Source organism: Cricetulus griseus, chromosome 3, assembly GCF_003668045.3.
Source record: "Cricetulus griseus strain 17A/GY chromosome 3, alternate assembly CriGri-PICRH-1.0, whole genome shotgun sequence".
Lineage (NCBI taxonomy): Eukaryota > Metazoa > Chordata > Mammalia > Rodentia > Cricetidae > Cricetulus > Cricetulus griseus.
Window position 1 is genome coordinate 54,304,662 of NC_048596.1, and position 20,274 is coordinate 54,324,935.

At 48.9% G+C, this 20,274-nt stretch overlaps 2 protein-coding genes and 1 non-coding gene across 3 annotated transcripts; all 3 read left to right on the forward strand.

Moving 5' to 3' along the window:
* The first annotated feature begins 2,333 nt into the window (after positions 1-2,333).
* Positions 2,334-7,035, forward strand: Npas4 (neuronal PAS domain protein 4). The gene is made up of 8 exons (XM_027408649.2): positions 2,334-2,508; positions 3,266-3,417; positions 3,546-3,648; positions 3,762-4,035; positions 4,224-4,333; positions 4,656-4,791; positions 4,923-6,352; positions 7,007-7,035. The coding sequence occupies exons 1-8, from the start codon at positions 2,334-2,336 to the stop codon at positions 7,033-7,035; spliced, it is 2,409 nt and encodes an 802-aa protein (XP_027264450.1).
* Positions 7,036-7,489: 454 nt separating this feature from the next.
* LOC100767881 (D-3-phosphoglycerate dehydrogenase-like) lies at positions 7,490-14,788 on the forward strand. Its single transcript, XM_035441596.1, is given in 5 exon segments — positions 7,490-7,634; positions 13,189-13,698; positions 13,701-14,330; positions 14,333-14,573; positions 14,575-14,788. Coding segments are annotated over 5 exon segments (1,740 nt in total).
* A 1,687-nt stretch (positions 14,789-16,475) lies between these two features.
* LOC113834985 lies at positions 16,476-16,582 on the forward strand. The gene has a single exon (XR_003484062.1). It is a non-coding gene; the product is annotated as a U6 spliceosomal RNA (small nuclear RNA).
* Positions 16,583-20,274: the final 3,692 nt, after the last annotated feature.

The following is a 20,274-nucleotide window of genomic DNA, read 5'->3' on the forward strand; positions in this document are numbered from 1 at the left end:
ACGGACAGTGACCATCACCCTGTGCTTTCATAGCCCTGCTGCTCAAACTGCTTGGAGACCAGCTGAATGCAGCAGAGAGACGCAACTTATTGCGAAGGAGATACCAAGAATGTCTCCTAGCCAAGGCCTAGAGCATCTGTATTCGAGGAAGACAGGCTGGGAATAAGCTTCAGTAATAGAATGCTTGTCTAGCATGCATAAAGTCCTGGTCCCATTCTCAGCACTGGGAAACAAACAAGTCCACTGGCCACACAATGGTTTAAGTAGATGCTTTGAATCTCTACCAGTATGGTAGGATAGGGTCTCTATAACCATGCACCTGTTCCTTCTCTCCACCCCCACTTTTGGCACCACTAGGGATTGAACTCAAGCTTTGAGCATGCTAGACGTGTGCTCTACCACTAAGCCATAGCCCCCTTCCTGCATGCACCGTCTTCAACACCCCCTTCTCCTCATTCCACGTTGATTCTCTTGGTACCACCCCTTTCCATGTGGAATGGGGGTTTTCTTGACCAGAAACTTTTCTCCTTGGTGTCAAAGTTCATCTCTACCTCTATGACTTTCCACAGCCAGGACTGTCCCTCTCTCACAATTTTTTAAATGGTGTTGTTTTTTTCCTGCCCTAAAAGTGTGTTTACATTTTTCTACTCTAAATGAAATTTCAGGAAAAAGTTTCCATAGACCATCGCTCTCTCCTTTTATGAGGTTGTGGATTAAAAACAGGGCACCCATTCCCTCTGTAGAGAGCAATCATATATATTGACTAGAGAAAGGGGAGGTGTGATGCAAAGGCCACCCTATGGGGATAAGCCAGAGAATGGCTGATAATTAAACCAAAGGTGCAATTTTCAGGGGTTTGGGGGTCCACAAAGCTGAGACAGACTGCCTAACATTCAATGGAGGAAGAAGAAAGGAAACACGCGCGCGCGCGCACACACACACACACACACACGCACACGCACACATGGTGGAAAGTGAAAAGGCAGAACAAGGAGCCTTGGCGCTAAAAATGGAGGAAGAGTTGGAGGGAGATGGGAAGGGGAGCCTGGCAGAATTAAAGGGTCTTGGGTAGGTGCAGCAGTCACGGAGGGCCCAGCAGACCCTGGCTTCTTGGCTGCCTCCCCCTCTTCCCCGCCGAAGCGGTGGGGGGAGCTCTCCGGAGCAGTGCGGAGGCCGGTAGGCCCCGCCCGCTGCCGCCGCCGCCGCAGCAGCCGCCGGAGGATTCCTGTCCTAATATGGAGCTGGGATTCCCCCAGCCCCGCCCCCGCCCCCAGCCCGCTGGAGACTCTGGGGCTCGCTAGAGGGCGGGGGAGCAGTTCGCCTCGGGGGCTGGCAAGCGGGAGAGGGTGCGGGGAGACCCAAATGCAGACCCAGATCCTCACTAGGGTCTGGATCCTTGCCTCAGTTTCCCCCCACAGGTGGCTGAGGTTATAATAGAGGAAGCAGGAATCACTGCAGAGCACAACAGTGGTGTTTGTGTTCCTGTGCCGCCCCGGGTGTATGATCAAGGCCGAATGCAGCTGGGTCTCTTCCTCACAGGACCACCATTCCTCTCTATCCTAGATCTTTAGACCCTCAGGCCAGGCCTTGAAGGGGAGGAAGGAATTATTTATTTGAAAGTGGCTAAGGGATTTTTCAGATTGAATAGACCCCAGAGAAGACCTCCAGTTGTGACCCACCCCCTCCCCCAAAGCCAAGGAAAGTTCCTCTTGTGACTTTGACCTTTGCGTGGCAGATAGAGGCAAATTCGCAGAAGACCCTGCCCCTCTCTATCCTTTGCCTCCTTAGAAAAATCAGTGTTGGTATCAGCCCGTCCTTGGCTCTCCTGCCAAGGGCTTCAGACCACCCTAACCCGTGCACTGTTCCTCCTCCCAACAGAATACAATGGGAAACCTGGGTCCCTGCATTCCATGCCTGGCTCTGCACAGCTCTCGCCAGCCGGCCCCCTCCGCAGCCTCCTTCCCCCCCTTCCCCCGCCCCCTCCCTCTCCTGCTCGACGTCACAAGATGACGTAGGAAGCCTAGGAGGGAGGAGGAGCGCCCCCCTCCCAGCCAGTGGCTCCCGCTGCAGCTTGCTTTAGCCCAGCCTCCCGCCTCCCGCTCCCCCCTCCGTCTCTAAAACGAGCCCCCCACGCCTGCCAGGAGCTATATAAGGCGGATCGAGGCAGGCGAGGGGGGCAGCGCTGCCGAGCGGAGCCCAGGAGCAGAGCGGGAGCAAGCGAGAGCCTGAGCGAAAGACCGGGAAGCAAGGAAGAGGAAGCCTCCTGTGCATCGGAGCAGGATCGCAGGTGTTCGGGAGCCGGAGCCGGAGCCGGAGCTCCACAGCCGGCAATCATGTACCGATCCACCAAGGGCGCCTCCAAGGCGCGCCGCGACCAGATCAACGCTGAGATCCGGAACCTCAAGGAACTGCTGCCGTTGGCTGAAGCGGACAAGGTCCGGCTGTCCTACCTGCACATCATGAGTCTTGCCTGCATCTACACTCGCAAGGGTGTCTTCTTTGCTGGAGGTGAGCAAGCTTGGGCTACCGGAGACCAGCGCTGACGGGGACTAGGGATGGAGGAGCTTAGGGAACACGCTGAAACTGCCGCTTGTCTAGGACAGCGTGCTGGAAGACTGTGGAGAGAAGGGACTTGAGGGGACTCCGGACTTCCGACTTTTTCTCCGGAGCTCTGTCTAGACTAGCCTGAATGATGATCCTAGCACCAGATTTGTGGGAGATGGAAAGCTAAAACAGAATGGTTCGGGTTCCCAATACCTCAGAGGCACTCCAGGAATCCAGACAGTGGACGGAAGGAAGCCTGGCAAGCTGCAGGGAAAGTCTGCAAAGGCAAAGTCTAGGAAAGAGCAGCTTGTGCAGGGAAATGCTTAGAGGGACTTTCTATGCTCGCTGGGGGTGCTGTCCTGGGTCCTGAAACCACCTTGCTCATATGCTGCTGTCCGCGGTGCTTAAAGCACCGCCTTGCTGCACATGGTGCTGTCCGCGGTGCTGAACCCCAATTCCTTTGGGAGAGCTCTGTCCACGGTGCTGACAGTTCAGGGTTGCTGAGGTTCGCACAGGGCTTGGAAGTCTGAGGGCTCCCTGGCACGATAGTTTCAGCAACAGGTTTCCTGGCCAAAATCCACAAGCAAAGGGTCAACAGGTGTTTGCAGAGATAGGTCTGTGAGAATTCCCTGTCTCTAATCTGAGATTTAGACGATGCCCTCCTCATCTCTGTTTTGTACCCGAGTCTTACCCTGACTCATAACATCTTCTCACCCTACAGGCACTCCTCTGGCTGGCCCCACGGGGCTTCTCTCAGCTCAAGAGCTTGAAGACATTGTGGCAGCACTACCTGGATTTCTGCTTGTGTTCACAGCTGAAGGGAAGTTGCTATACCTGTCTGAGAGTGTGAGCGAGCATCTGGGCCACTCTATGGTGAGTACTGAGAAACCAAGAGTTCCTGGAGGTATTTGTGTGGAGGGTTCTGCCTTGAGAAATGCTATTGGTCACAGATTGGCTCTTGCTGTCTTCACTAATGACCACCTCTTCTTTCATTCTTCTAGGTGGACCTGGTTGCCCAGGGTGACAGTATCTACGACATCATTGACCCTGCTGACCATCTCACTGTTCGCCAGCAGCTCACCATGCCCTCTGCTCTGGATGCTGGTAAGAGCTTTTTACCCATCCTTCGGTCCACTCCTCTGCTCCTCTGCTCCAACCATCTGTTTTTTCGCTACTGCCCACTCTCTTAGTCCGTTTTTTCTTTTTTCTTCACCTAGATCGCCTTTTCCGTTGCCGATTCAACACCTCCAAGTCTCTCCGGCGCCAGAGTGCAGGAAACAAACTGGTGCTTATTCGAGGTCGATTCCATGCTCATCCACCTGGGGCCTACTGGGCAGGAAACCCTGTGTTCACAGCTTTCTGTGCCCCACTGGAGCCAAGACCCCGCCCTGGCCCTGGCCCTGGCCCTGGCCCTGGCCCTGCTTCACTCTTCCTGGCCATGTTCCAGAGCCGGCATGCTAAGGACCTAGCCCTACTGGACATCTCTGAAAGGTAAGCCCAGAGTGTTCAAACTCCAGTAAGAAGGCAGGCCAGAAAGGAGGGTACCTTAGATTCTTGACCCTATTAGATTCAGGACAGGGAGGATGGGGCTTACATGGGCAGAGAACTGGGAGGGAGTGAAGTGCATGTGTCAAGTTAAGGAAAACAGAAAGCTGACCTCACCCTTTCCACCTTCCCAGTGTCCTAATCTACCTGGGCTTTGAGCGCAGCGAACTGCTCTGTAAGTCATGGTATGGACTGCTACATCCTGAGGACCTGGCCCACGCTTCTTCTCAACACTACCGCCTGTGTGAGTGTCCTGAGAGACTGTGGATAACACAGGAAGCTGGGAGAAGGCATGGGAAATAGATCAGGAATGGGTTGTGGTCCACACTGATGTTGAGGAGACCCTGAACCCAGCAGTTCTGGAAGCTATAGAGTCAACTTTGGGGTGAGAAGTCAAGGCAATATAGGACAGAGCTAAGAAACACTAAATGATAGTCACGGTGGGGAGCCTAGAGGTACAGGTTAGGTAGTCAGAAAATTCATGACTCCCTTAGTCCAGCCAGGGTGGAGGTGAGGAAGGTAGGTGTTTAGGTGGTGTTGCTTGATGTACCTCTCTTTCTCTCCAGTGGCTGAGAGTGGAGATATTCATGCAGAAATGGTAGTGAGACTTCAAGCCAAGCTTGGAGGCTGGACGTGGATCTACTGCATGCTATACTCAGAAGGTCCAGAAGGCCCTATTACTGCCAACAACTACCCTATCAGGTAAGTCATAAGATACAGAATGGAGGAGAGAGGAGGAGGAGCTGAGATCTGCATGGAGAGAATGCAACTCAGAAAACAACTCTGGTAACTGACAGCAAAGCCTTACAAGCCACTTCTTCTTTCCTCTCCAGTGACACGGAAGCCTGGAGCCTCCGCCAACAGCTGAACTCTGAAGACACCCAGGCAGCCTATGTCCTGGGAACCCCAGCCATGCTACCCTCATTCCCTGAGAGTGTCTTCTCCCAGGAGCAGTGTTCTAACCCACTCTTTATGCCAGCCCTGGGGCGTTCCAGAAGCACCAGCTTCCCCAGGGCACCTGAACTAGGTGTGATCTCAACATCAGAAGAGCTTCTCCAACCCCCCAAAGAGCTGGACTTCAGTTACCTGCCATTCCCTTCTAGGCCTGAGCCTTCTCTCCAAGCAGACCTGAGCAAGGATTTGGTGTGTACTCCACCTTACACACCCCATCAGCCAGGAGGCTGTGCCTTCCTCTTCAGCCTCCATGAACCATTCCAGGCTCACTTGCCCACTCCATCCAGCTCTGTTCAAGAACAGCTGACACCAAGCACCGTGACTTTCTCTGATCAGCTGACACCCAGCAGTGCAACATTCCCAGACCCACTAACCAGTTCATTACAAGGACAGTTGACTGAAACCCCAACCAGAAGCTATGAAGACCATTTGACTCCGTGCACCTCTACCTTCCCAGACCAGCTGCTCCCCAGCACTGCCACATTCCCAGAACCTCTGGGTAGCCCCGCCCATGAGCAGCTGACTCCTCCCAGCACAGCCTTCCAAGCACACCTGAACAGTCCTAGCCAAACTTTTCCAGAGCAACTGAGCCCCAATCCTACCAAGACTTACTTCGCCCAGGAGGGATGCAGTTTTCTCTATGAGAAGTTGCCCCCAAGTCCTAGCAGCCCTGGTAATGGGGACTGCACACTCCTGGCCCTAGCTCAGCTCCGGGGCCCTCTCTCTGTGGATGTTCCCCTGGTGCCTGAAGGCCTGCTCACACCTGAGGCCTCTCCAGTCAAGCAAAGTTTCTTCCAATACTCTGAGAAAGAACAAAATGAGATAGATCGTCTCATCCAGCAGATCAGCCAATTGGCTCAGGGCGTAGACAGGCCCTTTTCAGCTGAGGCTGGCACTGGGGGACTGGAGCCACTTGGAGGGCTGGAGCCCCTGAACCCCAACTTGTCCCTGTCAGGGGCTGGACCCCCTGTGCTTAGCCTGGATCTGAAGCCCTGGAAATGCCAGGAGCTGGACCTCCTGGTTGACCCAGATTCTTTATTCCTGGAAGAGACGCCAGTGGAAGACATCTTCATGGATCTCTCTACTCCAGACCCCAATGGGGAATGGGGATCGGGGGATCCTGAGGCAGAGGTCCCAGGAGGGGCCCTGTCACCTTGCAACAACTTGTCCCCAGAAGATCACAGCTTCCTGGAGGACTTGGCCACCTATGAAACCGCCTTTGAGACAGGTGTCTCAACATTCCCCTACGAAGGGTTTGCTGATGAGTTGCATCAACTCCAGAGCCAAGTTCAAGACAGCTTCCATGAAGGTGAGTCCAGCCTAAATGTCCCAGAGTTCCTGTCCCTGTCCTGTTTTAATCAGATGTAGGGTAGATTGGGTGAATGAGTTCCACTCTCTGGACCTCAGTTTTACTAAGTGAACAATATCATCTACCACTAAGGAGGGTAGTGAGGATCAGAACAATGCAAAACTTTGTATGAAAGATTAATAGATCTGGTGGGCAGGGGAGGTAATATGGGATAAAGTGATGGTCAATCCTTAGGCAAAAGCTTGGAAGTTCATGAGGGACCTAGACCAGTCACCATCTCCATTTTTTAGACAAAAATAATCAGGGCCCCAGAGTTAAAGAAATTTTGCTTAAGTCATACAAAAATGGATGAGAGTTGTTGCTTCCCCCTAAAGGGGATGTAGAGCAACAGTTGGTAGAAGTTGGAGAAAGAAAAGACGTTGCTGAGCCCCTAGCTCCATCTCAGTGGCCCTGTGCTATCCTCTCCAAATTGCCCCTTATTTACTGACACTCTGGGGATCATTTCCTCATTTGGCCAGCCCTTTTGAAGCCCATATTGGCGTTGTGCCACAGCCTGAGCCCAAGGACCCTTTTCCTAATAGGTTTGACTGATTTCTCTCTCTCTCTCTCTCCCTCTCCCTTCCCCCTCCCTTCCTCCCTCTCCCTCTCCGACAGATGGAAGTGGAGGGGAAACAACGTTTTGAATAAGTCTGTGACTTAACGTCGTCAAGTATGGCATATTGTCATCAAGACGTGGAGCCGCTCTCCACCCCCCGGGACTGTTGGGGGATTCTGGGGGCCAGAGGGGGATATATCTGATTCTCCAGGCCCCGAAGGATTTAGGGGGGAGGTGGGAGGGCAAGGGAGGGGAGCAACTTTTTAAAATCAAGGGACTTCGAGCGATCCCAGTTTCCATTTCAATCTGTATTCACTCGTAGTGAGCTTCCTTGAATGGATTTCAAGCGGAGAATGGGGGAGTCTCACTTCCCCACCGCGCTGCCCCATGGGCTTGGGCCAGTTCTCCATTCCTAGGGGCCAAGCCACCCCTGGGTTTTGTTGGAGGAAAGGCATGGCCCACCTGGGGCTAGCCTGTGCCCTGAGGGGCTCTTGACACCCACGTAGAATTCTCTACAAAGCAGTAACGGGATTTCAATTCCGATGGACTCTGCCGCCCTGGCGGCCCTTCCTGTGACTTTTGCGCCCCGCGCCTGGGGTGGGGGGCGCGAAGAGACGCTACATTCCTTTCCGATGGAGGAAGGCAGATCTGCCGTCACACGTGTGCTTGCACGAGTGCGTGTACCTGGTGCGGGACTCACCCGGCCGCCAGACTGCCTGGGCTTGCCCAGGTGGCCACCTCGTGGTGCTGCGGTGACTTTGTAGCCAACTTTATAATAAAGTCCAGTTTGCCTTTTTGGTAGCTCTGGTGTCCTGCACTACTGTGAAAAGGGAAGGGTGGGGAGGAGAGAACACGAGGAGCACAAATAGGAGCCCTGGGACAGGAGACACGGGCTGACCCTGCTCTCAGCTCTGGCATCTCGTCGTGAACTTGTTCATTTCTCCACTGAATCTGAGCCTTCAGCATGTGGTCCACACTGTGCTAGAAGACTGAGCATTTGTCTGAAGCAGAGGCTTCCTTGAGGATACTGGAAATTCTCTCTGTCATGGGTTTACAGTGGTCACAGTGTTAGGGAAAGCAAAGGGTCTGAGGCCTCAGCTTGACATTGGTCCTGGATATGGGTTCTGGTCTTTTCCTGCCTGATGGTGCAGGATACTGATGTCCTTGTGGAGCCTTAGATCTTACATTGGAAGCTGTAACCGGTTATCATCACATAGGGCTTTTCAATGAGCAAATATCTAAATCACTGCAATAAAGCTCCGTTTCACTGATAAACCAACTAGATGGTGGGTGTTTCCCCCACAGTTAGTGAGAGGTGCAGGTGAGCTAATACACCCCATCCCAAGTCTTGGCTGTCCTCTCAGCTCCAAAAGCCAATGAATTACTACAGACTCCCTAAGAATGACAGTGTTTGTTGGAGCAGGGCCCCAAGTTATCCACACCTTTGACCCTTCCAAGTCTGCAAAGCAGAGCAGAATTGTGACAAGTCAGTGGGAGAGAAAATTTCAAATTATGGTTTTTGACTCCAAACTCGAAGGCTCAACAGCCACAGGGTATGGCTAGTGGTGGGCAAATGAAAATTAGGAAGCAGAAATACCTGTATTCATATCACACTCCGACCACTTACTTTTGGAGTAGGCCTAAAGCTTCCACTTTCTCACAGGTAAAGTGAGGGCAGTAACAAAAACAACAACAAAGAGACACTGTTAAGATGGGACAAAAGTCTCTTCCAATTGAAGAAGTGCAGAAAAAGTCAGGTGGTGGTGGCACACACCTTTAATCCCAGCACTCAGGAGTCAGAGGCAGGCAATCTCTGTGAGTTCAAGGCCAGCCTGTGATGGGGGATGTCCTTCTGTATGTTGTGAATGTATGTTTCTCTTATTGGTTGATGAATAAAGCTATTTCAGACAACGGATGGGCAAGATTTAGCCAGGTGGGAAATCTGAATAGGGACAGAGAAAGGAGGAGTCAGGGAGACACCATGTGGCTCCAAGGAAGATAGGACGCCTAAGCATTGTCTGGTAAGCCAAGACCACGTGGAGATACATAGATTAAGAGAAATGGGTTAATGATTGAGAGAGAGCTAGCCAATAAGAAACCTAAGCCATTGGCCAAACAGTTTATAATTAATATAAGCCTCTGTGTGTTATTTGGGACTAAATGGCTAGAGGACCAAGTGGGGCAGAAATATCCATCTACAAGCCTGCTCTATGAAGAGAGTTCCAGGACAGCCAAGGCTACACAGAGAAACCCTGTCTTAAAAAAGTGCAGAAAAAAAAAAAAAACTCAGGTTGTTTTGACCTACAAGGCAGTGGTGACCTAGAGACCTCTTAGTGGTGACTTAGAGAGCCTCTTCTGCAAGGAAGGATGACAACTCCAGGCTTCAATCTTTCCACAGAAACACAGAAGCACAGCCCTGAAAACTGTCCTGGCCTCCTCTCATTTCAGAGTCCAGCTGCAGAGCCAGGCCTTCAGAAGGTCCTTCCCTCACAGAAAGGAAGGTATTCACAGGGCCCTGACACCCTTTTCTTCCTTTAATGGGTGTTTGGTGGAGCCAAAATCTGCACTGTCACCCCCAAGAGGACCCTGCCTTAGCTCCATTCCCTCCTCAGCACAGGGACAGTGAAGTGTTGAAATAGATAAAGGTGTTTGTGCAAGAATGATGATCTGCATTTAATCCTTGATGGAAGGAGACAGCCCACCCCTGGAAGCTGTCCTCAGATTTCTAATGCACTCCAAGACACACACAGGGCTGTGTGTATACACATACACACACACACTGTACACACTCCACACTGTACATACACTCCACACACACACTGTACACACTCCACACTGTACATACACTCCACACACACACTGTACACACTCCACACTGTACATACACTACACACATACCACACTGCACACATACACACACACCACACTACACACACACTGCACACATACTACTATACACTACATACACACATGCACACAACATATATTACTACAACTAATAACTAAAAATTTAAGAAAGGGGGTGGATTTGGGAAACTTCTGTGAGAAAAAAGGAAACACTTCCCTGATATTTGGCAGGTGGTGACAATAACATATATTTTATTTGTTGTGTATTTCTTTTTTGGGGGGGTTCAAGACAAGGTTTCTTAGCTTTGGAGACTTTCCTGGAACTCACTCTATAGACAAGCTGGCCTCAAACTCACAGGGATCTGTCTGCTTCTGCTTCCCAAGTGCTGGTATTAAAGGTGTGTGCCAACACCACCTGTCCTTGTGGTGTATTTCTTGTTTATTTTGCCTTTGAGATTTTTTAAATTTATTTTTTATTTAAATTAGAAGCTTCTTTTACATGTCAATCTCAGTTCCCTCTCCCTCCCCTCCTCCCTTCCCCCCACCAACCTCCCATCCCAAGTCTTTGAGATTTTTGTTTGCTTGTTGTAACAGGCCCTGGCTATAAAGACCTGCTATATAATATAGGCCAGACTGGCCTGAAACTCATAAAGATCTACCTAACTCTGCCTCTGGAGCACTGAATTGTCTCTTTTTTAAAAATAAAATGACAGATACTTACTGTATTTACATCATGCCCCACTTCCCAGTGTCCCTTGCCTTTTGATTGTTTGTTTTTCAAGACAGGATTTCTCTTTGTAGCCCTGGCTGCCCTAGAACTTGCTCTGTAGACCAGGCTGGCCTGGAACTCAAGAGATCTTCCTGCCTCTCCCTCCCAAGTGCTGGGATTAAAGGTGTGCACCACCACAATCAGCTTCTCCTCCTTCTCCTCCTTCTCCTTCTCCTTCTCCTCCTTCTTCTTTTCTTCTTCCTTCTCCTTCTCCCCCCCCCCCCTTCTTCTTCGAGACAGCATCTCATTCTTGAGTCCAGGCCAACCTTGAGTTCACTGTGTAGCACCCAAGTTGGCCTCAGACTTTTGCAAATCCCCCTGCCTCAGTCTCCCAGGTGCTAGGATTACAGACTTGAGCCAGCACTCCACTGATAACCCACCCTGAGGTTCACCCAGACCACCTGGTCCTGAGGTGAGGAAAATAAGATAGAAGAGGCAATGTTGCCACCTGCTGGAAGGAGAAGTAACTGCACCATTCCTGGCTGCTGAGGCTCCTGTGGCTGAGCGTCATCACCTTAGAACAGCTAGACAAACTGAACCCCCTGAGCCCGGGAACTTTAGAATCTGAGAGTGACTGACATTCTGGGGACACAGTGCATGAGAGAGGGGTCTTAGTTCTGTTCTATTGCTGTGAGGAGACATCATGACCAAGGCAAATTATAAAATAAAGTATTTAGTTGGGGACTAGCTTAGAGTTTCAGGAGGTTAGTCCATGATTATCAGGGCTCAAAGAGTGGCAGCTGGCAGGTAGGCATAGCACTGGAGAAGTAGCTGAGAGCTTACATCTGTTCCACAAGATAGAGGCAGAGAGAAACCTCAAAACAAAGCCCATGCCCAGTGTCTTAGTTAGGGTTTCTACTGATGTGAAGACACCATGACCACAGCAATTTGTATAAAGGAAAACATTTAAATGGGTGGCTTATGGTTTCAGAGACTTAGATCATTATCATCATGGCGGGAAACATGGTGGCATGCAAGCAAGCATGGTGCTGGAGACAGAGCTGAGTCTTACATGTTGACTTGCAGGAACAGGAAGTAGTCTGAATCACTGGTGTGGCTTGAGCATATATGAGACCTCAAAGCCCGCCTCCAGAGTGACACACTTCCTCCAACAAGGTCATATCTATGAATTCATGGGCCAATCGCATTCAAACTATCACATTCCATTCCCTGGCCTCCATAAGCTTGTAACAATATCATAATTCAAAACACATTTAGTTCAACTTTAAAAGTCTGTATAGTCTATCACAGTCTCAACAATGTTTAAAAGTCAAAGTTCAAAGTCTCTTCTGAGATTCATGCAATCTCTTAACTGTAATCTCCTATAAAATCAAAAGAAAAACAGATCACAAACTTCCCACATATAATGGCACAGAATATACATTACTGTTCCAAAATGTAGAAAAGGAAATACTGGACCAAAGCAAGACCAAAAACCAGCTGGGCAAACTCCAAACTCTGCATCTCCATGTTGGATGTCAGAACAGTCTTCAGATCTCCAACTCTTTCTGCTTTGCTGACTGTAACACACTTCTCTCTCTTGGGCTGGTTCCACTCCCTGTTAGCAGCTCTTCCTCAGCAGGTATCCCATGGCTCTGGCATCTCCAGCATCTTGGGATCTCCAAGGCAATCCAGGCTTCACCTTCACAGCCTAATGCAATGGCCTCCATTCAGGGACACTGCTGACTCATGCCTGGTCTCAGTGGCTTTCTTAGTCTCAGAAGCAAATTCCAAAGCCCCTTTCTTCTTAACTCCAGAACCATGTAGCCACTGCTTCCAAGTTCTGCTGTTTACTGGGGCTGGAACATGGCCCCCTCATTCAATCACATCTTCACCAACTTTCTGTTTTCTATTGTTTCCTCACTGTCTAAGCTTGGCTGTTCTGAAACTGGATCTGTAGTCCAGGTTGGCCTTGAACTCAGAGATCTTTCAGTTACAAATTCACCAGCTTTCTGTTTTTTTCTTTTCTTTTTCTCTTTCTCTTTCTTTCTTTCTTTCTTTCTTTCTTCTTTTCTTTTCTTTTTTTTTTTTTTTTTTTGAGACAGGCTTCTCTGTGGCTTTGGAGACTGTCCAGGAACTTGCTCTTGTAGACCAGGCTGGTCTTGAACTCACAGAGATCCGCCTGCCTCTGCCTCCCTAGTGCTGGGATTAAAGGCAGGTGCCACCACAGCCTGGCCCAGTTCTTTCTTATTTGACAGACTAACTGGGCACTCATTTACACTACCACCTTCTGTGGGAGTGACACTGAGCTAACCCCTTAAAGATGAGAACAAAGAGAAATCCAAATCCAAATGAAGGATGTGTAAGGACATTAAAATGAGAAGTGTTTGACTTGCTTAAGAAATAAAAATGAGGTTCAGGGCCGGGCGTTGGTGGCACATGCCTTTAATCCCAGCACTCGGGAGGCAGAGGCAGGCAGATCTCTGTGAGTTCGAGGCCAGCCTGGTCTCCAGAGCGAGTGCCAGGGTAGGCTCTAGAGCTACACAGAGAAACCCTGTCTTGAAAAGTCAAAAAAACAAAAACAAAAAACAAAAAACAAAACAAACAAACAAAAAAAAACGAGGCTCAGTCACTGGAGCCAGCCCTGCCTGAAGCTTCCTGGCCTAAGTGCGTCTGCCCACCCAGAGCAACTGATTCGGAGGCCTGCTCCAGCAATAGCCTTCACAGATCTGTGCAAAGTGCTCAGCACTGACAGCCTGGACCCCTGCTGCCAGAAGATCCTGCAAGACGGAGGGCTGCGTGTAGTGGAGAAGCAGAACTTGAGCAAGGAGGAGCTGATGGCTGAGCCGAAGAACAGTGAAGGCCTTATTGTTCCGTCTGCCACCAAGGTCCCTGCTGATGTCATCAACACAGCAGAGAAGCTCCAGGTGGTGGGCAGGGCTGGCACAGACACGGACAATGTGGATATGGAGGCTGCCATGAGAAAGAGCATCCTAGTTATGAGGTGCCCTAATGGGAACAGCCTTAGTGCTGAGGAACTCACCTGCGGGATGATCATGTGCCTGGCCAGGCAGATTCCCCAGGCCACAGCTTCCATGAAACATGGCAAACGGGACCAGAAAAAGTTCATGGGGACAGAGCTGAACAGAAAGACACTGGGAATTCTTGGCCTGGGCAGAATTGGGAGAGAGGTGGCCAAATGCAGTCCTTTGGGATAAAGACTGTAGGCTATGACCCCAGCATTTCCCTAGAAGTTGCAGCCTCCTTTGGTGTTCAGCAGCTACCTCTGGAGGAGATCTGGCCTCTCAGTGAGTTTGTCACTGTCCACACTCCCCTCCTGCCCTCCACCACAGGCTTGCTGAATGACGGCACCTTTGCCCAGTGCAAAAAGGGTGTGCAAGTAGTGAACTCTGCTCGAGGAGGAATTGTGGATGAAGGTGCCTTGCAGTCTTGTCAGCGTGCTGGTGCTGAGCTGAATGTGTTTACAGAACAACCATCATGGGACTGGGCCTTAGTGGCCCACAAGGATGTCATGAGCTGTCCCCCTCTGGAGGCCAGCACCAAGGAGGCCCAGAGCCACTGTGGGTGGGAAATCACAGCCCCATTTGTGGGCATGGTGAAGGGGAAGTCTCTAACAGGGATGGTAAATGCTCCGGCCCTTACCAGTGCCTTCTTTCCACACACCAAGCCTTGGATTGGTCTGGCAGAAGTGTTGGGCACACTGATGCATGCCTGGGCTGGCTCCCCAAAAGGGACCATCCAGGTTGTGACACAAGGAACATCACTGAAGAATGCTGGGACCTGCCTGAGCCCTACAGTCATTATTGGCCTTTGAGGGAAGCATCAAAACAGGCAGATGTGAGCTTGGTGAACACTAAGCTACTGGTGAAAGAGGCTGGCCTCAATGTCACCACGTCCCATAGCCCTGTGGTCCCAGGGGAACAGGGCAGTGGGGAAAGCCTCCTGACTGTGGCCCTGGCAGGTGCCCCCTATCAAGCTGTGGGCTTGGTACAGGGCACCATAGTGATGCTGCAGGTGTTCAATGGAGCTGTCTTCAGGCCAGAGGTGCCAGCCCCTGCTCAGGTTCTGGGATCAGCCCTCCAACCTTGTAATGCTGCCCACTGTGACTGGCCTTCTGGCAGAGGCAGGTGTGCAACTGCTTTCCAACCAAACCCCCAAGGTATCTGATGGAGAGACCTGGCACTTCATGGGCCTCTCATCTCTGCTGCCCAGCCTGGAAGCATGGAAGCAGCATGTGTCTGAAGCCTTCCAGTTCTGCTTCTGACCCTGGGACTCAGAGGTGCCAGCCCCTCAAGCCTTTCTGAAGAAACCCACTCACTGTGATCTACAGGGAGAGGGCAGAACCTGGGTATCTACCTGCCTTAAATAACATCTAGTATGAGTCTTAACTCCAAAAAAATGAAAAGAAAGAGAGGAAGAAAAGAAGCCGGGCATTGGTGGCACACACCTTTAATCCCAGCACTCAGGAAGCAGAGATAGGTGGATCTCTGAGTTCAAGGCCAGCCTGGTCTACAGAGCAAGTTCCAGGACAGGCTCCAAAGCTACACAGAGAAACCCTGTCTCGAAAAAACCAAGAAAAAAAAAGAAGAAGAAAGAAAGAAGAAACAAAAGAAATAAAAACGAACTTGTGGGTTGAGGCAAGCAAGAGAAGAGTGGTAGGAGAGAAGACGGCCCAGCACTTCTCGTCTGTGATAGGTATTTTAGTTTTATTCTACCTGTGTGTGGTAGTGAACACACTACTCAAAAGGCTGAGGGTGGAGATCCCTGGGTTTCTTTTTTTTTTTTTTTTTTAATTTATTTTATGTATGAGTGCTTTGTCTGCATGTACACCTTTATGCCAGAAGAGGGCACCAGATCTCATAACAGATGGTTGTGGTTGCTGGGAACTGAACTCAGGTCCTCTGGTCCTCTGGAAGAGCAGCCAGTGTTCTTAACCGCTGAGTCATCTCTCCAGCCCGATCCCTGGGTTTCTTGACAGCCTGGGGCACATAGCAAGACCCTGACTCAAAAACAAAAACAAACAAAACAAAAAACAAACACAACAGCTTGGTCTACAAGAGCTAGTTCCAGGACAGCCTCCAAAGCCACAGAGAAACCCTGTCTCGAAAAAACAAAAAAACCAAAAAAACCAAACCAAACCAAACCAAAACAAAACCCAAACACAAACAACAACAACAACAACAACAAGAAAATCCTAACCAAAAAACAAAGGGCTGGTGTCCTACTTAGGGTTACTATTGCTATAAGGAAACACTGTGGGGGCTGGAGAGATGGCTCAGCAGTTAAGAGCACTGACTGCTCTTCTAGAGGTCCTGAGTTCAATTCCCGGCAACCACGTGAAGGCTCACAACCACCTTGAATGAGATCTGGTAATCTCTCCTGGCATGCAGGCAGAAGACTATATACATAATAAATAAAATCTTGAAAGGAAGGAAGGAAGGAAGGAAGGAAGGAAGGAAGGAAGGAAGGAAGGAAGGAAGACTGTGACCAAAACAAGTTGGACAGGAAAAGGTGTGTTTGGCTTATACCGCCACATCATAGTTCATCACTGAAGGAAGCCAAGACAGGAACTCAAACAGGGCAGGAACCTGGAGGCAGGAGCTGATGCAGAGGCCATGGAGGGGAGCTGCTTACTGGCTGGCTACTCCTAACTTTCTTAGTCGGCTTTCTTTTTAAAAAAATTATTTATTTTATTTTATGTATATTGGTGTTTTGCCTGCATGAATGAATGTCTTTATGAGGGTATCAGATCCCCTGGAACAGGAGTTATGGACAGTTGTGAGCTGCCACGTGGGTGCCGAGAATTGAACCCCGGTCCTCTGGAAGAGCAGTCAGTGCTCTTAACCACTGAGCCATCTCTCCAGACCCCTAGCCTGTTTTCTTATAGAACCCGGGACCAACAGCCCAGGTTGGGCTCTCCCCCACCAATCACTAATTATGAAAAATGTTCTGTGCTCACTTGGGCAGCACATACACTAAAATTGGAATGATACAGAGAAGATTAGCATGGACCTTTCCCAAGAATGGCATGCAAATTCGTGAAGTGTTTCATATTTTTCATCAGGGAAATGCAAATCAAAACAACTCTGAGATTCCATCTTACACTGATCAGAGTGGCTAAGATCAAAAACACCAATTTATGCTGGAGAGGATGTGGAGAAAGGGGAACACACCTCCATTGCTGGTGGGAGGGCAAACTTGTACAGCCGCTGTGGAAATCAGTATGGCGATTTCCCAGAAATTTAGGGATCAACTTACCTCAAGACCCTGCAATACCACTGTTGGGCATATACCCAAAGGAGGCACATTCACACCACAAGGACATCTGTTCACCTGTGTTCAAAGCAACATTATTCATAATAGCCAGATCTTGGAAACAGCCTAGATGCCTCTCACCTGAAGATGGATAAAGGAAATGTGGTGCATTTACACAATGGAGGTAAGAAACAATGACATCCTAAAATTCACAGGCAAATGAACAGAACTAAAAAAACAAAACAAAAAAAAAAAAAACCACATTGAATGAGGTAACCCCAAACCAGAAAGACAAATACAGTATGTACTCACTCATAAGTGGATACCAGACATAAAGCAGAAGATACCCAGCTTACAATCCACAACCCCAGAGAAGCTAGAACCCTCTTCCAGAAACAGATGGAAGCAGATGCAGAAATTCACAACTAACCAATGGGTCAAGCTCCTGGAGTGAGGGAGTGAGGAAGGAGCAAAAATATGAACAAAGGAGTCAAGACCATGATGGGGAAACCCACAGAATCAGCTGACCCAAGCTAGTGAGAGATCACTGGCTCAGGTCTGACAAATGGGGAACCTGCATAAGACCAAACTAGACTCCCTTAATTAATATAGGCGACAATGGTGCAGCCAGTGACAATATACGAGGCCACTAGCAGTGGGACCAAGATCTAAAACTAATGCACAAACTGACTTATTGGAGCCCATTCTATATGGAGAGATACCTTGCCCAGCCTAGACACAGGGGTGTGGGGGTGGGGAGGTGCCTTGGTCCTGCCTCAGCGAGATGATGGGACAGACTTAGTAGACTTCCTAGGGGAGGTCTTACACTCTCCATGGAGCAGATGAGAGGTGGGGGAGCAGGAGGAGAAGAGGGAGGGGAAACTGAGATTGGAATGTGAAATATAAATTAATAAAAAATTTTAAAAAAGAAAATGGTCTACAGGCTTTCCTACAACCTAATCTTTTTTGTTTTGCAGAGGACCTGAATTTGGTTTCAGCACCCACATTAGGTAGCTCACAACCACCATAGCTCCAGCTCCAGGGCATCTCACACCCTCTTTTGGTCTGCACTCACATTCACAAACAAGATGGAAACCTATTAAAGAACAGCACCTAAGGTTGTCCTCTTGTCTTCATACAGACAGATAAAAAAATACACAAATTACTGGAGAAAGGTGGTAGTGAAAATAGTCTAAATAATTGCTAAATTAAAAGTTGAAAAAGCCACCACACCTTTGATCCCAGCACTTTCTTTTTCCTTTCCTTCTCTCTCTCTCTCTCTCTCTCTCTCTCTCTCTCTCTCTCTCTCTCTCTCTCTCATGTGTATGCATGAGCAGAACAAAGACGACACATTAGATGAGATGGATGAGGGAAAGCCTACAAGGTCTCAGCCTTACACAAGAATCAAAGGCAGGACCTGGAGAGATGGCTCAGAGGTTAAAAGCACTGACTGTTCTTCCAGAGGTCCTGAGTTCAATTCCCAGCAACCACATGGTTGCTCATAACCATCTGTAATGAGATATGGTGCCCTCTTCTGGCGTGCAAGCATATATGGAGGCAGAATGTTGTATACATAATAAATAAATAAATCTTTAAAAAAAAAAAGAATTAAAGGCAACTAAGGGATGCTGAGAGTGGGAGAAATCTTCTCTAGCAGAGTACATTAGTTATCCAATACCCATGGTCACCCCTACAACATACATACAAGTAATATTATTCAGATTGAACAGGTCACATTTAGGAATATATGTACATACATATATGCATATGATAACAATTTATGTAAAAATAGTTCGTGAATGTGAAAAAGTGCAAGGTGGGGTATATGAAAGGGTTTTGAGGGAGGGAACGTAGGGGAGAAATAATGTGATGATATTATAATCTCAACAATAAAAGGAAAAAGTTAATAGAATATATAAAGATAGGTTTATAATAGAGTATACATGTAATGAAATACACTATTGATTGTAATATTAGTAAGCAATGCTTTTAATAATTTATTTTTATTTTATGTGCATTGGTATGAATATGTCAGATCCCCTGGAACCAGAGTTTAGTTTTAAACTTCCATGTGGGTGCTGGGATTTGAACCCCGGTCATCTGGAAGAGCAGTCAGTGTCCTTAACCACTGAGCCACCTCTTCAGGCCCAGTAAGCAATGTTTAATTATTAAAATTTATGTGATAAATTTGCTAAATTAAAATGTTCAATATGGTAGCAAACAAAATACAGTGCCCAGCATGTAACATATGGCAAATGCAAATTTCATCTTCCCTGCTAATTCTGCCGCTCTTCTGAGAGAACCCTTGATGGTCTGAAGAATGGGCAAAACAGGAGGCCAAGGATTTCCCAGGCAGGTGTCAATTGGAACTTCACTTTTTTTGTTTTTTTGTTTGTTTTTGTTTTTTTGTTTTTCAAAACAGGGTTTCTCTGTGGCTTTGGAGGCTGTCTTGGAACTAGCTCTGTAGACCAGGCTGATGTCAAACTCACAGAGATCCACCTGCCTCTGCCTCCCGAGTGCTGGGATTAAAGGTGTGTGCCACAATGCCCAGCGGCAGGCAGACCTTTGAGTTTAAGGCCAGCCTGGTGTGCAGAGCCAGTTCCAGGCCAGCCAAAGCTACATAATGGATCCAGTCTCAAAGCAAAACACACCCACCCAGTAGGGAGGCCCGAAGTTGCCCCTGTATCTAGATGTAATCCTTCCTGCGACCTGATCTCTTCCACAGGATCCCGTTTCTTAAAAGGAAACTCCAACAGATAGACTAAGGGAAGACAGGCAATGTGCCCAAGCTTCTGTGTCTATGGACCTCATCAACTCTACCTTCTCTCATCCCTGAGGGAAAGAACACATTAATCTTCTTGTTCTGTAGTGCTGAGAAGAAAACTTGGGCTTCGAATAAGCAACAGCTCTACCATGAAACTATGGTCTTCAACCCAGAACACAGGGTTTCTCCCTGGCCTCTACTCTCTCTTTCCTGAGACAGGATTTCTCTGTGTAGCCCTGGCTGTCCTGGAACTCACTCTGTAGACTAGGCTTGCCTCAAAATCACAGAGATCTTCCTGCTTCCCGAGTGCTTTGACTAATTGTACCACCACTGACAGGCAACCCCCACTTCTTGTCCGAACTCAGAACCTGAATGTTATCGACGTTCCCCAGAGCTTCAGGTGCTGGAGGCTTGGTTCCCAGTGTGGTAGTGTGGAATCCTTAAAAAGTGGGGCCTGGGGGCTGGAGAGATGACTCAGAGGTTAAGAGCACTGGTTGCTCTTCCAGAGGTCCTGAGTTCAATTCCCAGCAACCACTTGGTGGCTCTCAACCAGCTGTTATGAGATCTGGTGCCCTCTTCTGGTGTGCAGATAGACATGGAAGCAGAATGTTGTATACATAATAAATAAATAAAATCTTTAAAAAAAAAAAAAGTGGGCCTATGCCCAGTGTGGTGGCACATGCCTTTAATCCCAGCACTCAGAGAAGGCAGAGGCAGAGGCAGAGGCAGAG